The 17137-nt window shown below is 45.4% G+C and overlaps 1 protein-coding gene across 6 annotated transcripts in view; it reads right to left on the bottom strand.

Annotated features, from left to right (window-relative positions):
- LOC135235805 (arf-GAP with Rho-GAP domain, ANK repeat and PH domain-containing protein 1-like) overlaps positions 1 to 17137 on the bottom strand; it is a 66631-nt gene that overhangs the window by 23915 nt on the left and 25579 nt on the right. For 5 of the 6 annotated variants that reach the window (XM_064301655.1, XM_064301659.1, XM_064301654.1 and 2 more), the window contains 11 exons: positions 14199 to 14332; positions 12576 to 12655; positions 11961 to 12073; positions 11345 to 11503; positions 10770 to 10839; positions 10397 to 10517; positions 9650 to 9825; positions 7353 to 7459; positions 5230 to 5429; positions 4705 to 4790; positions 4152 to 4334 (listed from right to left, as the gene is read on the bottom strand). In XM_064301655.1, the coding sequence (XP_064157725.1) occupies positions 4152 to 4334; positions 4705 to 4790; positions 5230 to 5429; positions 7353 to 7459; positions 9650 to 9825; positions 10397 to 10517; positions 10770 to 10839; positions 11345 to 11503; positions 11961 to 12073; positions 12576 to 12655; positions 14199 to 14332 (1429 nt within the window). The remainder of the gene's footprint in view (positions 1 to 4151; positions 4335 to 4704; positions 4791 to 5229; positions 5430 to 7352; positions 7460 to 9649; positions 9826 to 10396; positions 10518 to 10769; positions 10840 to 11344; positions 11504 to 11960; positions 12074 to 12575; positions 12656 to 14198; positions 14333 to 17137) is intronic. The other variant, XM_064301656.1, reaches the window with a different exon arrangement.

Here is a 17137-nt window from a genome sequence, read left to right as displayed (position 1 = left end):
ACGTTGTGCTTTGAGACGACTAAAACAACAGCGCAATAACCCTACGCAGGTCAAAAATGAAATTGTTTTAAAAATCACAGCACTCAAAAGATTTCACAAAAGAATAAAACTTTAGCTTGCAGGACGCTCAGATGAATAGCTCCATTGATTGCCCCAGTCCGAGCGCCACAGTTATGACGGACAGATTGTAATACATTTTGGCTTCATTAGCAGAGCCAGCCCGCAGGTGGCCTCCGACTGATCCGTGCTTAATGCCAGCTCGCACTCAGACCCTTGGAATGCGTCTGTACGTCAGCCGCTTATGAAATTCAAAACCAAGAAAAAAAAAAACAAACAGAAACACCTTGATCGAGAAACGTCTGGATCTGCGCCAGCACATGCCTGTAATAACCTGCCTTGCGACTTGTTGCTTGTGAATTGGCCTGGCCCTTCACTCTGTTACATGTTCAACGGCCCCCACTCCACCACCCATCCCGCAAAGCCGCTGCTCTGATACTGCCACAGGGGCACATCTGCCCACCCTTAGCGCTCCTCGCTAAACCTCCAGCAGTGTGGACTGCGGGTGACATCGTTTGATCCGTCACAGCAGGGACAGTGTCGAATACCAGGAGGGCCGTGGAACCATAGCAGCCACAAAGGGTGAACAGGTTCTCTGGCTGATCTCATAAAAGCTCATTTATATGAATGCGAGTCGCTCTGTATAAGAATGTCTGCTAGGCAAGCCGCTTAGAGGCGAACTTACCGTGAAATGAGCCGCAATACCAGAAGAGGTGGAAAAAAGCCAAATCTACACATTTGTGCTTTTCACGTTGCTCGAGCGTTGGCACAAACTGGGTTAGAAGGGTAATGAGAGCTGGATTCTGCCCAGCTTGCAGGTCTCCAACACTGGGCCATTCATTGGTTAGCCTCCTACTGTTCACCGTGTATCCAAAACCACAGCAAAACTGTACAGGAAAGGCTATTTTAGCTTCACAGTCATTTCCCCTCACTACTGTAGCACGAAGGCGGTGCCGCATACAAGCAGACGAGGAAGTTATCATCATACTAGAAAAACCGTCAATTTGGTAGCACCAGCTCAGACCTTTACCTCTTCCTGCTACTGGGGGGGGGAGTGCCTCAGGGTGAGGAGGTTCCTTTACCAGCCACTTAACCACACAAACCCCAAACTTGAGAAGCACAAGATAATACCTAAAAGGAAGTGCAGCAGACGGAGCAGGCTGAGTCTCTCAGACTAGAGAAAACAACAAAATGAGAGGACCAAAGAGAGTAGAGGTGAGCATGCCCCTCCCCCTCCCCCTCAAAGATGATTGACAGTCACCAAAAGGAAATACAGTCACTCATACAGGTCACACAACCATATCACAATGGCACTGTGAGAATCGAAAAAGAGCAAGCTGTCCCCAAACCATATCACCCCATCATCACGGCTCAGTGTACCTTAATGAAATAAGTGTGGAATTTAGCCTACCTTTTTTTAAACACAAAACGGAGAAATAAGTTCCAAAGATACCGTTTTGAGCACCCCTGTGTCTAGGGGCGTCAGTTTGAGCCTTTTTTGCACAGCATTCCATTTATAGTCTATTTCCTCCAGACAAACCACTGGTTGCTGACATGCTGATATGATATTCTACTTGATTTCTCTTCTGGTTTCACTTCAGTTAAACGATACCTCTAACTGCCCTTGAGACACACAGCGCTGCTTCTGTATTCCTGTATTCCGTATTCTGTATTCTGTTCCCAATATTAAAATACACCACTCACAGCTGAGTGAAAACAAAACTAGCAAACATGCCACCATATGTAGAAGGTCTTTTCCATTCACTGAAGTGAAAAAGCAAAGTACTTCTTGAAACTGCTGCACAGCCCATGGATGATTAAAAACAGAAACAGCTTTTCTAAATCTGAAGACAAGGCAATGTTTAAAATGTTTAAATGAGACAGTAATTATGTTTAAGAGGTGGACGGATCACATATCTCCATTACAGATACTGTGTAAGGACCCTCCTGGGCTAGTAGAGCCCCTCCTCACAATGGCCCAGGCAGTGATAAACAGCACAGTCATCTCAGAGACAAAAGCCCCGAAACAAGGCTGGGTTTGCAGGGTTTGCAGGGATTTCTTATCCCACTCGCAGCTCGCTCGTCGCTTTCTTTCCAGGCAATCTGCTCTCCCCGGCAACCTCATCAACCGTGTCAGCGCACAATGAAACCCTCGAGCAGAAGGCAACGGAGCACTGCCGCCCACTTTAAACCACCGTGAGTCACATTCACTAAACCCCTTCCCATCTGTGTAGTTACTTATCTTACACTTTCATTACTCTTCTAAAGGATTAACAAAGACTAGTCATTTTGTTTCCCAGCAAGGAGATTACACACCTAGCCAGCTAGAGTATGTCCTCCACTGCAGTGCGGGCTATATTAGCATTAGTTCTGTTCAGGAGCCACAAGATACACACCAGATGTCAGACGTGGATTGCAGTTACAATTTCAATAACTTTAATTATTAATTGTAATGATCATATTTACAATTAACATTGCCATGACAATAGTAATAGTAAATATTATAAAAGATACTATTATGAGATACATTTTAATGGCAACTAAAGATCACTTTTCCTATCAACGTGCTAAATAATCAAACCCCCACAGTCACTCTACAAGTATTTTGATGCCAGAAATGTGCTCATATAATTCAAAATACAAGTTCATGTACAAAATTTAGAACACAATCTAAACCATATAATATTTCTTTTGAATGCTTACTTCTGTTTGAAATTACTGTGTAAAAGGCCTTACAATTGTTCACATTAGATTCTGTTAATTATTTTACTATAAATGGTGAAATTCCGGCTTGTACTTTCTGTTTACTTCATTCAGAAGCTCTAATTATTATCTTGATCCAAAGCTGTATCTTCACTAATTGGCTCAGCAGTGAAGCATAGGTACAGATGACCAATCAAGTGTCTGTTTGTACTGCAGAATCAGGAAGGGGCTCCATTCAGGATATGACCAAAAATCCCACTATTCACCTGCGACTATGGAATCTGTAATTTTTCGTTTTATTCATATTGTAATTCTAATACACAACAACCTTTTTTTAATCAGGTCGCATTATCACTATCCCAGTGTTTCACCAAATGTCAATACATTTATGTCATAAGGTACATTCCATGACATCATGACCTCTTTCTATGTCAATCACTCTTGCTGCCACACAATCGCTTCTTTTAGCTTCCATAATCCTTCCCACTGTTCACTTGGGGGAATAAGCCAGGGAAATGACTAATGCCCAGACACTATAGTCAGGAACTTAATTATACACTCAGGAAATCCTGGTGTTTTTCCAGAATGGGACTCTGGTCCGTGATTTTGAATATGAAGGCTTACTTCCACTAAAAGATGAGTGAACTGGTGCCAATTCACATTAAGCATGCAAGCATACTGTATGCAGAAAATCACACAAACACCTCACCTACAACCCAATGCTTCAGGGTGCACTTCCCCCCAGAAGGTTTACTAGTTCTCTTTTGTTCAACCAACTGATAGCACCTTTTATGGCAGAAAACATGGCATTTACAGTTACTCACATCCCAAAGAAACCATCTTCTTTGCTCATTAATCCAGCAATGCCATAACTGGCCTTGGCAATATGACTCAAGATAGACAGATCACAAAGATTAAAAGCTGCAGCAAGCAGACATGGCCATCAAAGACTCATAGCCAAAACAAAGCCAGTAAATTTTGGGATTTTTTGAAATATTTGGAATTCCATAGTTCCACCATGTGAGTTTATTGGCCAATGCTGTAGGCCTGGAGTCTTGTGTGGCTGTCTGTGTCAATTCCAAGTTACACCATACCAGGTCAAATTGTTGATGGATTCATAACGTCTGTGTGAAAAGCCATGCCTGGGGCAGGTTCTCCAGCTCACTGCCGCCATGTTTTTTTTTTAGTACAATACAATTCCATTTAAAAATAAACCAATTTCACTGTGGTTCCATTTAAAAATATATATATTTCTGTGTCTAAGCAATGGAAAAGCCAGTACGATCACTTTAGAAAGAGCTGGGAATGTGCATGTGAGTTCTGTGAGCCTAATGCGAGACACCTGAGAATTATGAAGTACAGCAGCCATCTTGTTTTGGCAGAAGTCTTACGTTGTCCAGCTCCTGCTGGTTGCCAAAGAGCTGGTGGTAGCGGCGGTACTTTCCCTCGCGGTACTTTGCGGTGATAAATCGCCGGCGGTCCTCACTGCAGCTGGACTGAGACAAGGCCTCACTGGGGGGAACGTTCGCCGCCCAGAAGTGGTTCGCCCGCTCGTTTCCTAGCAACTGGAACACCTGAAGAAACACAGATAACCTGTGAGCGCGAGACTAAATGTGCAAATTGTACATCTAGTCTAAACAGCTTATTAACTATTGCTTAACTAGTTGTCTCACAAGGATTGTATAAAAGATATATGAACTGGTGTTTAAAGATAGAAAAGGTTTCATCTGTGTGAAAATGTCTCCATCAAACATAAGGAAACTGAAATTAAGTGAGCAAATACCTGCCTCACTGATCTCAGTACATACTATTACATTGAGGTAGAACCACAAGATTATACTGCAAATGCTGTGCATATATTCTATTGTTGACTTTGTTCCCTCCCACAGAGCTAAAACATAAAGTCAAGGACTGCTACTCTGTTCAAATTGTTGCCCCGCCTACCTGAATGAGCTCCTCTGTCCAGACTTTCTTGTCCATTTTCAGACTCCGAACTTTGGAGATGCTGGGTCCAAGACCACGATGCTCCCCTGGAAGAGGACCAGTGATAAAAAAATACTGAAACAAAAATAATACTGAAGGTATTACTTTCCAGCACAACCTATACCATCCTTTTAATCAAACTGCAGAAAAGTATCTCCACTGATGAAGAGCTTTATCCACACATGAATGGAAAGTTACATGGTTATGTTCATTGGCTCCGGCTCTAAGGTCTCAGCTTCCCAGTGGTAAGTAAAGTCATGTTGCAGGGTTCCCCGTGGAGTCCACTAAGACGAGTGGATTCCATGTGGAAGCCAAGAATAATGGCTTTCCTATGGCAGCTAAGGTTACAGGGTTCCCAATGGCATATACTGTAAGTTTTCAGGGTCCCCAATGGAAGTTTATGGTTCTTTCTAGAAACTATGTTTACAAGGTTCCCTGTGGTTGCCAAGGTTACAGGGTTTAGGGCTCTGGGCCAAACTCCCTCACCTGCGCAGCGCTTGCAGAACACCACACACAGGTTAATAGCAGCCCACTCTGGTTTGGCAGCACCACAGTCAGCACAGAACTCATTGGACTCCTCAGACCAGATCTTCTTGGCCACCTCGTAGTTGGACAGGGCCTCCCCAATGGAGTTCCTCATGGCCTCTACCCACTCCTCCTTCTGCTGGTCCGACTCTGCAACAAAGCTGCGTCAAGGGAGACAAAGAGACCATCAAAAGCAGGCAGAGACGCCTCCACTTTAATAGCACACAAAGAGATAAAGACATTGGAGACAGTGCAGAGAGAGATATGACACCTACACTGTTATGGCACATTGAGAGAGAGAGAGAGAGAGAGAGCGCAACACCAGTACAGTGCAGAGAGAGCGCAATTGTTATAGTGCACAAAGATATAGAGGTATTTTTTATTTATATGAAAAAGTAAAATGTAAATAAATACCACTGGACACTAAAAGGAGAACGACCATTGGTACTGAAGTAAAAGCTATTAAACATGCAGCAGGAAATGACAATGAAAAGATGTACAACTTGAGCACAGATAGGCCATAGGTACTGGCCACCATTGTCAATCCAGACTGCCTAGGGGACAGGCTGTGCTCAAACTGCCATTGAGTCAAAGGCAGAGAACTGCACTTCATCTTCAGTCAAATGAGCTGCACTTTGCACATAAATATATCAAAATGAGGAACTTGCATTTCCGATTGCGATGCTTATCCTGACTGAAAATGTTATTTTCGGCTGCTTTGGTGCAGAGAGAGGCATTAAAACAGAATTCATGGGAGCTCCAGAGAGGCCAAGTTTGTAAAAATGCCCACGACTGCACGTCGAGCCCTACAGGTCAGGTTACTCAAGTCTCAGCCACAGCATTAACCGACATTTCCCAGCAATGAGAAGTGGTGGGACACAAACTGCTTCATCCAGCTAGGGTAGGGAGGGCTTCATTCATTTATGTCACCCCGCGCATAGAGAGAAAGACAGGAGGACTGTAAATTCAATAAACAGGCTCCAGTGCACACATAAAGGCCAGCTAAACTCCCAAAACCTCCTCTCCCAGCTCGTAAACACTCGAGGAAGCCCTCGGGAGGGCGCGAGAGCCTGCTTTTGGAGCCCGCTCGGTTGGCGCACGGTCAGGTTCTGGCCCAGAATAGCGCGGCACAGACCCGCGCGCTCGGAGTGCCTTCCTGTTCCTGCGGGTCACATCCTGTCCAGCTAAGCCGAGTCTGACTGAGGTCACACTCCAGAGGACAATAGAAGCCCTTCTCTCTCGGACAGGGATGTGCACTCAGACAGAATAATGCAATTGTCTGTGTTTTCCACCCTAACAGAGGACACTCACAGCTCTCCACGGCCTACTGGAAAAGAACACTACCTGTTGTTTGCAGGATGATGGAGCAAATAAAATTCCATCCCCTGCAATATAAAACTCTTAAAATTAGACTACGGGGAGAGAAAAAAAACAATAAAGAAATACTTCAGATACCATTACGTGGTGATTAAAAGAAATACCAATGAGAGCTGCTGAGAAAATCTTTTCATCAGAAAGTTATGCTACAGCACACATACTGACTCCTTAGTTGTATACTTCTTTTCACCATGCATGATACCAGGAAGTTATCATCAATGACACCAAATTACCATTAATCTCAACGATCTCAACATGGTCGTTTTAACAGAAAAACCCTCCCATTCTGTGTCACTGTTATGCTACAGCACACATACTGACTCCTTAGTTGTATACTTCTTTTCACCATGCATAATACCAGGAAGTGATCATCAATGACACTCCGAATTACCATTAATCTCAATGATCTCAACATGGTCGTTTTAACAGAAAAACCCTCCCATTCTGTGTCACTCTTATCAGGTAGACAGTCACACTATACTTTTTGTTGCCATGACTCCTGACCTCTGCTGAGAGCTTCCAGTTCTCATAAGACCGTTCAGTAAAACGTGGAAAAGGCAAGTCAGCTCTGTAAGGGCTGGTGAAATCAGACTCATCTGCATATCCCTTAGGGTGTGGTCTGGTCAGACTCGTCTGGCTGTGTGCTAAGCTGTGGTTGGCTCACACTTACCCAATCACGCTGTAGGGAGCGGCAGGGCAAGACTCACCTGAATATTCTGTAAGGAGTGGTGAGGTCAAAAGCCCTCTTGTCCATGTCCTTCACATTGCCCACGTTCATGTCGATGGACGTGATGCCAATGCCCACTTTGTAGTCCTGGCACCAGAAAAACAGCAGAAACATACAGTGGCCTCAGTCTCCAAGCCAATCACAAAACAGCTGTGAACACCACCCACTGTCTGGGATTACGAGTCGCTATATTTCATAATCGCTTATGGGATTCACACACACACTAAGCAGCCTTAAACTACCTTTATTACCTTATGAACTCTCTATTTAAAAACACATGAGGGCACTAATGAAGCAAATCTACATTAAAGGTTTAGACCATGGATACTCAAATCTGATCCTCAAGTCCAGATCTAGCCCTGGTTTTTCTTTTCTCCCAGGTAATTAACTGACACCAATCAGATTCGCCCAGGCTGTCTTCACACATGACTCACAGGTAAAGGGATGGTAGAAAACCAGCAGGTCTCAGTCCACAAGGACCGTGATTTGAGTAACAGGGGCTTAGAGAGAGCTACCTTGCTCAAGACTACATCAGGAGTGGCTCATCTGAGCCTCAAACTGTCAGACCTCTGGTCAGACCTCTAGTCATCCAAAGGTCCAGAGTCCATGGCTCTGACAGCTACTTCCTCGTGTGGATAAGAAGCCTCTCATTTTATGAACTCTTGTTTGTTTGTTAGGCAGCCTTTTCTAAGCATATGCTCAATCACCCACAGTCGTGCAATTAGTAATACAGCCACCCACACTGCTTTAAGAGGCCTATTTATGGGCCTCTTTATCGTGGCACTTAAAACACTAGACGTGCTATTATTAGCCTACTGTTCATTACCTACCCTTTTAAACAGGCAATCGCTCTTTAAACAATATACAGTGATTAGTAAAGCAATAATCACTAAATATGTTTTTACACTGTGAAACTGTTGTTTATCATCATTCTGCTCACTATATTATTTTGTATAAGATAATACAGCAGTACCAGGGGACAAACACATATCTCACATTACATTGGATTAAATGATACATATCAGTACGTTTAAAATGAACTATAATCGTATTCAGATCAGTTTTACACGAAAATGTAACCACTGGAAATTAGTTGCATATCTTAAAAAAAATTCCTTTAACAAAGAGGTCCGAACAGGCGAACTCACACTAATGCATCTTATCTTAACTGCTTTCCAACACAATAAATGTACCCTGATAATAAATTGTGAACAAACAGACACCTCTTTGGAAAATGTGGCGGTTGATAAAAAACACCTCCTGGAGGAGTGTAGCATTGGCCCAGCACTCTGGCATCAGCCCTTCCATCCCCACCCCACTCAGCTGGAACTGTACCATCTCACACCTACAGTTCAGCTGTAGGACACTAAGTAAAAACACACATTCCACAAATACCTCCTCAACTAAAGCCGTCAGAGCAGCGGAACGAGGGCTATTAAAACGGCAGCGCTGATGCGGGCCCGAGGAGGGGCAGGGACGGGGATCCAGGTTCATCTGCAGGGCTGGAAATGAGAAACAGCCCAGACACACATGGGAACCGGGCTCCAATGGGAGTTCTGCTCTCTGTCTGACCACCTGTGGCCACACGCACAAGCACACGCACACACACACACATACACACACACACACATGCACAAGCACACACACACACATGCGCACAAGCACACACACACACAGGCATTCACAAACACATACGCTCTCTCACATACACACGCACACACTAACACACACACACTCCATAAGCCTACACAAACACACTTATATGTATGAACAGATGTGCACACACATTCAGACACAAAATAACAGAGCATTAGAGATGTTTCTCTCTCACACACAGACATTTATATACTTTAAAAAACTCACATAAAAGACACACACACACACACACATGCACAAACACGTGCACACACAGACATGCACACGTGCACAGACATACACACACACACATGCACATTCTCTCTGTGGCCACAGCTGCAGAATTCCTGTAGCCCTGACAGTTCCTCACACAGGGAGTGGCTATAACAACACTCCCTGATGCGTTTCTTCAGAAAAGAAACAGATTTGAACCTCCCTAGAACTGCACCCCGGTCATAAATTCTTCCATTGGCCAGTGGCTTTCAACCATACAGTTGATCTGAACAAGAAATTCAAAAAGGAAACCGCTGCATGAGTCATGCTTGAAAGTCAGCGGTTCACTCTCATTGCAAACACTGAAGTGAATATATGAGGGGGGGGGGGGGGGGACTGGCGCGAGTGTTCACGCGTGCGGCTGCTGACCTCGGTGTTCTTGTACAGGTAGACCTTGTCTCCGCACACGACCACGTAGAGCTTGGAGCGCAGGCCGCGCAGCTCCAGGTAGCCCTGCCTCTCCACCGCCCCGGTGCTGGAATCCCTGCTCATACGCCGCTCGCTCGTCGCCTCCTGGAGGACCGACGCCCACTCGTTTCTCTCCACTGAAAGGCACGCGCACACAAACACACACAGCGGTCAGGGGGACAAACACTATCAGGCTCAACGTAGCTTTCAGAGGGCGCCGTCTAGACATGGCCATGTTCGAGGGCTGTAACAGAAAAACTCAACCGAACTTGCGACAGTACATGCTACATATACCAACCAATCAGGCAGACCCTCACACAATTAACTTCTACATCCCTCCCCAACCCCCTGGCCCACCACAATAGTCCTGACACAGCATCTGTCTACTTTTTCGTTTGTGAATATCCAACAGTGCTTTTCAAATAATCCAATACAAAGAAAAGACCGCAGACCAAAAATCTACATAAAAACACTCAACGTTGCACAACTTCCTCTAACGATCAGAAAACTGTGTGTGTTTTTACTTTGTGAAAGCCGAAGTTACACAGTAAGCCCTGTTATTCTCAGCAAACAAGTTCATGAGACTGAATCCTCAACTCAAAGTAGAAGTTAGTGATGCATTTATTCTCTGAAGAGGAACAGGCCACCATATCATTATCAATACGCAAAAGACTTGTCTGTGCGCAGTCACGTGACCCTAAGACTCACCGTCGCTCTCGGCCCGGAAGAGGAATGTCCTGTTGTGTGTCACCACCTCAAACTTCTGGTCACCAATGTTGGTGATGCCGGTGATTGAGGACGTTGGTATGATCCTCTTTGAGTAGACATCCTGCAGAACAAAAATTTCAGCACTTTTATACACACAACTTCCAGTCGAGTTAGCCTTACGCCTGAAGAAACAGGCATGGTAGCTTCTAGAGTCTTTTGACTAAATACTGGCCCAGGATCAACAGACTGTCAGAGGGCTCTAAAACCAGATGACTGCAGTGTCTAAAGGTTAGTACGTCGGAGTAGACTCCACAATGGCTTTTGTAAGTGGCTTCTGTGAGAAATAAATTAATTCAATACGAAACACAATCACCTTCTCACTGTCAAAGTATCTCAGGTAGTCCGCGTCCAGTTTCACCCAGCGCTTCTGGTAGATCAGGGACCTGTGGAGAGAAGCAAAGCGCTACACAGATGCTCGAACATAACATGCTGTTCTGGAGCAGCACAAACGGCAAGAGAACAGAACTGCCCTAGCTCATTTAAACTACAATCTCCCATTATGCTCTTCTTTCCCTCCTGCCCACAACAATGCAAACACAAAGTCTGTCTGGGAAAATGAGGAAGTGGAGGAATGAAACAAACACTATCCATTTTGTGTATTAGCATTTTAAAAGGATTCATATGAGCTGATCACATGATCTGATCCACACACAGGCCTTCCAGGCACCCATCAATGAAGCGACAGTATCAGCACTTTGAAATATAAACATTAAACAAAACAGAATATACCTTCATGAACAGTGAGTCAGTGTTCCATCATTTTAAACTGAAATAGAAGTTCAGAGAACGAACAAGAGTCTCCTCTCTTATGCAGTTAAACTTCTCAGTCTCTCTCTCATGGAGAACGTCCCTAGAAAAAACAAGGCGCGAGAGAAGCGATAAACGTACCCCTGAGGCGGGTTCTTGTCCAGCCAGCCCATTTTGATAACAGCAGTGAGCTGAGGCGTGAGGTCATCTCGGGTGTCCTGGGAGGGGACCCTCCCCACTGGGGGTAGGTAGATGCTCTCCTGGTCAGCACTAAGTCTGGAAATGACCCAAGACCTCTGGCTAGCACAGAGAAAAGTCAACTAAGCTGTGATGACATGAGAGTATATCATACAAGTACCTGAAAACACAACCACACACACACACACACAGTCACAAACACACAGTCACACACACACATACACACACACACACCGTCACGAACACACACACACACACACACAGTCACACACACACACACACACACACACACAGTCACAAACACACACACACACACACACACACACACACAGTCACATAAACCCATGAACTAGAAGCAAGCAGAGCTTGCTGAATATGAAAGTCTTAAAATATTGGCGGCTAATTACCAGCAACGAGATTATATGAGATTACGAAATTACCGAATGAGATTATATTATACCATCTCCACTGCTTACTAACACATACTTAGAAAGCATGCATGTGATTGAGGGCAGCACCCCAGGGAACCAGAGGCACGCCCCAGAGAAGGGCCGCTCACCGGCAGGCTGCAGACTCGTAGGGCGTTTCGCCGTCGTCATCCAGGAGCTCGTCTTCGCTGCAGAGACTGCTGAAGCGTTTCGGCTCCGGCCTCGGCACAAGCAGAAAACTGTCCTGTTGAACAACACATCCATGAGTCACGCAGGAGCAGGCAAGGCCAAGTCAAGGCCTGCATAAAAATCTATGTCATTTAGAGTAACGAGAAAGCGCGTACATCATTTTGGCAATCCAATGATTTGGCCATTTTCAATCAAATAGCTTGGAAAAACAATCTTCTTAAAAGTACAAAAAACCAAAGTTCCGGCCTTTATTTATATTGGACTACAGATCAAGGACATTGCAGAGTCCAGAAATGCATTTGTCATGCACATTTTTCACTACATGAGGAGTATGAGCTGGGCAGAGCACCGAAACCCCAACACATACACACACGCACACACACACACACACAGACATAGACACACACACACACCGACATAGACACACACGCACACAGACATACAGACACACACACACACACATGCAAACACAGAAACACACATGAAAAAACACACACCCGCACACACACTCACACACACAGAAATACACACACACACACACACACACACAGACACACCTTCTCTGCCATGTCTACAGGCTCAAAGAAGAGTGGTTCTGGCTCCTCATAGTCCTCAGAGCTGTTGGTGGAGTCAGATCCTGACAGAGAAATAAGAGGGAAAGCCTGAGGAACAGCCCAATGCAACCAAGACACACTACAGCAATAGCACACACACAGGAAACATAAGTGCAATGCCCTATATGACCTGTCCCTCCCCCATTAAAACACATACACTTGTCAAAGGAAGCCAGGAATGAAACAGGAAGTCTAAAAGTGCACAATCAGGTTTTTCATCTTCTTCACATCATCTAGATTGGATCCTAAGGCAAGAGGACTCTGTTAAAGCAGAACAAGGGTTCAGAAACACATTAGTATTATGAGTACATTTCAGAAACGACACACCACACCATGCACAGTTGACTCGCTGGTCTACAGCACACGTACAGAGACACATGTACGCACGCATATGCATGTACAGAGCCTCTAATGCAACCAGAGTGTACAGTAAACTACACAAATCCCTCATCAGGCCCCACAGTCCACATTCACCCCACATCCGCACCACCCCCCTCTCCCCCCTCGGTCTTGGCGCTGAACACACACCAGGAAGACGGACAGGGGAAGAAGAACAGAGCGGGGGGTTGGGGCGGGGGGGTTGGTGGGCAGCGCTACAGGAAAGCAGCCTGGCCCCACTTCGCTGCTCGAGTCAAGCGCTGCCAGCTACGCTGACATCATTCCAGCACAGGCCCGGTGCGTGCGCTTCCAGTGACATCACCCAATAAGCGCATCACAGCAATAACCAGCCCCTGGCTTTGCGCTCGGTCTTGGAAGTGAGAGCACCGACTCCAATTACGATCTGGCGAGCTATGCAATGCATTTGCGGCGCAGATGAACAGCTTCACAGTTTATTTCCTTTGCCATTTTTCTTGATGGCTTCTCATCATTACTCAAATGCCTTCTGGTAATTATGTTTTCTTTATGCATGCGGCAGCTCTGGTGTGCAGGGGAAGGAAATGTTTACGCTTCTACTCAGCACAATCCCAATGCGCTTTCTGCTTTGCTGAGCAGCAAATTAGAGCTTTTTCTTTCCAACAAAAATTTTTCGGTGACATCACAATTGAATAGCAGTGCAAGAAGTGACACTCGCAATTGCCTCAAGAAAATAAACCGATCGAAAATAGAATGAAAACAGAATAAAAATCACAGTGAAGGACATTTTGACTTCGCTGAATCTGGATTCGCGGAGACTGAACGTTTTTTGTAAAGGCCCTGAGGTCAAGCCGACGGGTTTACCCACATTTTTGCATAAAAGAACATTTTAAGCATACAAGGCAATTATTCAGACACAGCGGCAACACTAACAGCGTTCTCAAAATATATTATTTTTAAACATAGTCAATCACAACTTTAAATACACAGGGTACAGTAACAGAACAAATGTGCCACACATCTAAAATGAAAGTCAGTTAAAAATAGAAATGGGGAAAAAAAAAAACTTTAGAAATGATCTGCATCATTTACACTGTCCAGACAACTTCCATGCTGCTTTTGTGGCGAGACAAGAACCAAAGGAAGAAAAAACAGAAAGGACAAACAATGAAAGCAGGATGTACGGGAAAGGGGGGGGGTTGGGTCACTCACTGGATTGTGGGGGCGGCGGCAGGACGCTCCTCTTGGGCAGGGCGGGCACGGTGCTGGGCTGGCTGGCCACCTTATCCCGGGCCGGGACGTCCGGACCTCGCTCGGGCTCCTGAGGCTCGCGCACCGGAGCGACGCTGGTGAGAAGGACAGAAGAGTCCTCAGTTACCACGGCGCCCTCGGGCCGGGGCTGCGCCTCGAATAACCTCCGCAGCCTCTTCATTCCTCCGCTCCGACCCCAGTCCCGCCGCCTCGCTCCCTGGGCGTGTTCCCGCTCGCCCTCTCGGAACAGGAGCTGGGGGGGAAGGGGCCGGACGGCGCGTACCTGCCTGAGCGCAGCGTTTTGGGGAAGGTTCCTCCCCCGGCTGAGGCCCAGCTGTAAAGCGGGGGACGGCTATGAGGCCGGAGCAGCCCCGCATTAGAGAGCCCCGGGTGGAAGGGGGTCACTGCCCCAGGAATTTGGCGTGCTGGGCCGAAGGCCTGAGGGCAAGAATCTCACACTGGGTTCACGGTCGCCATGGCATCGCATACGAGCAGGGCGCCCCCCCCAATCCATTTCCAACAACGCTTGACCTTTAACCCTCAACCCTGCACTTCATTCCCTTGACTGCGAGGGACAGGCACAGAATTTGCTACACATTCCCTAAGAAAGGTCTTCAGATGCATGACTGAGAGCAGACAGGCTAATGCAAAGGCTAATGCATGAATTTTTTTTACAGTGCAGAACACAGAGCAGGGCCCTATGAAAGTATCTGCTCTGCGTTTAAATGGCATAAACCTTTCCCCATTTTCCCACCTGCTGGCTGAACTTCCTGATCCTGACAGCCCAATGCGCCTCACTGCAGAATGGCAACAATGCCTCCGTATATTCCTACCGAGCAAACAGGAAAAGGCCGGCGGGTAGGGAAGGCGTGGGCTAAATTTAACCTCCCTTGCATCCGTCAAAGGGCAGTGATTTTATATGGGTAAATGGCTGCTGGTTCAAATCCTGAGGCTTGCAGGCTCTCCCATGTGCTCGCTCCGCCATCTTACATTTCATTGGTCTCCAGAGAACGCCGTCAGCTTTCTCTGGCTCCTCGCATTCCTTGTGAAGTTCGTTTTATGGCCCCTGTGCGCTGTCTCCTAAATGAAGGTCTTCAAAAGGGATAGCTGTTTAAAAAAGTACTCCCAGAGGTCATCAATAATTCACACAGCCAGCTCACGTACATGCGTGCGATATGCGCAAATATAACTCATACCAAACTGGCGTTACTGCACATGCCGCCAATGGGTCCATGCCTCAAAATCAGGAACATAAGGGCACTGAAAGCTGTGAATATAACACAGTTTTCTGGCAAATTCTCTCAGTGAGTTTTGTATAGGACTTCCTTTTTGCCTAAGCGGACACAGCTTAACACTGCACATGTCATTTGACCATTGACTCGGTTTAAGAGGACAGCTGCTCGGAACACAGACGCTCTGAAAGGCCGATAATATAAAAAGTGTGACATTCAGCATGAAAGTGGCCTCCATTTTCTTGTAAATGGTCCTCATGTCCTTTCAGCAACATCACGTCCTTGCATATGGCAACATGTCCAGCTGGGAGCTAGCAGGTTACAGTATTTCCCCCTTATCCCAGGGAAAATTTAGCTCACCATGAAAACATCAAGTACTGCAGCACTATCATTGTTTTAAATAAAAGGATAACAGGTTTCCTGGGTGTTGTTCCTCAGTGCTAATCCCATACTAGTGCTCACCATGACAAACACAATGCACAAAATCACAATGAGGAAATGTATAAAGATTCTTCACCTGAAAGAATGGACGTGGATCTGTTCAGGTTTCTCAGGTAAGGTAAACAAATATAACCCTCCAGCACAATTAACGTATGAAGCACTTTAATACAGAACAGGGCAATACTCAGCGCTATTAGTGAGAACCGGTAAAATCAGTCTGACAAGGTTTCCGCTGCGTGAAAACAAGAGTCCAGGAAAAGCTTCTGGCTGGACCAATCAAATCTTTTAGAATCACTGATGCAGGTACCAAGCACATATATCAGGCAGGTCATTGTCACATGCAACAAATGCCTCGTTGGGGGGGGGGGGGGGGGTTGGGGTGTTTGTTTGTACTGTTTATTAAACTGTATTGTAACTAAGGTTACTACATTTTTCTGCACAGACAGAGTTCACATTTTGTGTTCGAGCTTTTTATTTATTTATTTTTACTTTGGCTGTGTCTCTAGATGAAAATGAAGTCGGTACGCCACTTTTCACGTCAATCTGTACTGGCGACAGTGAGAATGAACAGAATGCAAAAGGGCAAAAAGTCTCAGTTACAGACAAACCTTTATGCTGTCAGAATGATGAGGATAATATAATCACACACTAAGGGCTTTAAAGTTATTGGTGCTTGATATCCAAAATGCCCTCATTTCTAAACACAATGATTTTCAGCAATGTCAATTAAAGTAAGTAGGCCTAACTGTTAACCATAACTATAACTAGTTACTATAACTATAACTATGGTTAACTAACTAATGTTATGGCAACATATCTTTGGTTCAGTTTCTCCCTCCTCCTCTTCTAGCCTTCTTTTTTTTTTTAAAGAATTGTTCAGTACTCATCTCTGTCAAAAGTGAAAAGTTAACGTTTTCATTAGCTAACATTAATATCTAAGATAATGTTAGCTGGGTGAACGCTGATGCTTGCTAAATGCTACCTAACATTAATCCAAATAATGTTGATAACTTTGCAGTCTTGGTAAGGACAGAGGACAAGTTCTTTTGAAGAAATGATGCATAAGGGCAAAATTATACAGAATTTGAAAAACGTAAAGTATTTGGTAACCGTGCACAGATACAGTCACATGACTGCCTGAACACAAACGAAACCAGAAGGACACTGTGCTCCCTGCTCTGCTCTACATACACCAGCTACGATAGGAAGGGGGGATGGCTCACACAG

Source organism: Anguilla rostrata, chromosome 12 (assembly GCF_018555375.3).
Source record: "Anguilla rostrata isolate EN2019 chromosome 12, ASM1855537v3, whole genome shotgun sequence".
Classification (NCBI taxonomy): domain Eukaryota; kingdom Metazoa; phylum Chordata; class Actinopteri; order Anguilliformes; family Anguillidae; genus Anguilla; species Anguilla rostrata.
Note: the sequence above shows the minus strand (reverse complement) of the source record. Positions and strands in the feature narration are given on the sequence as shown.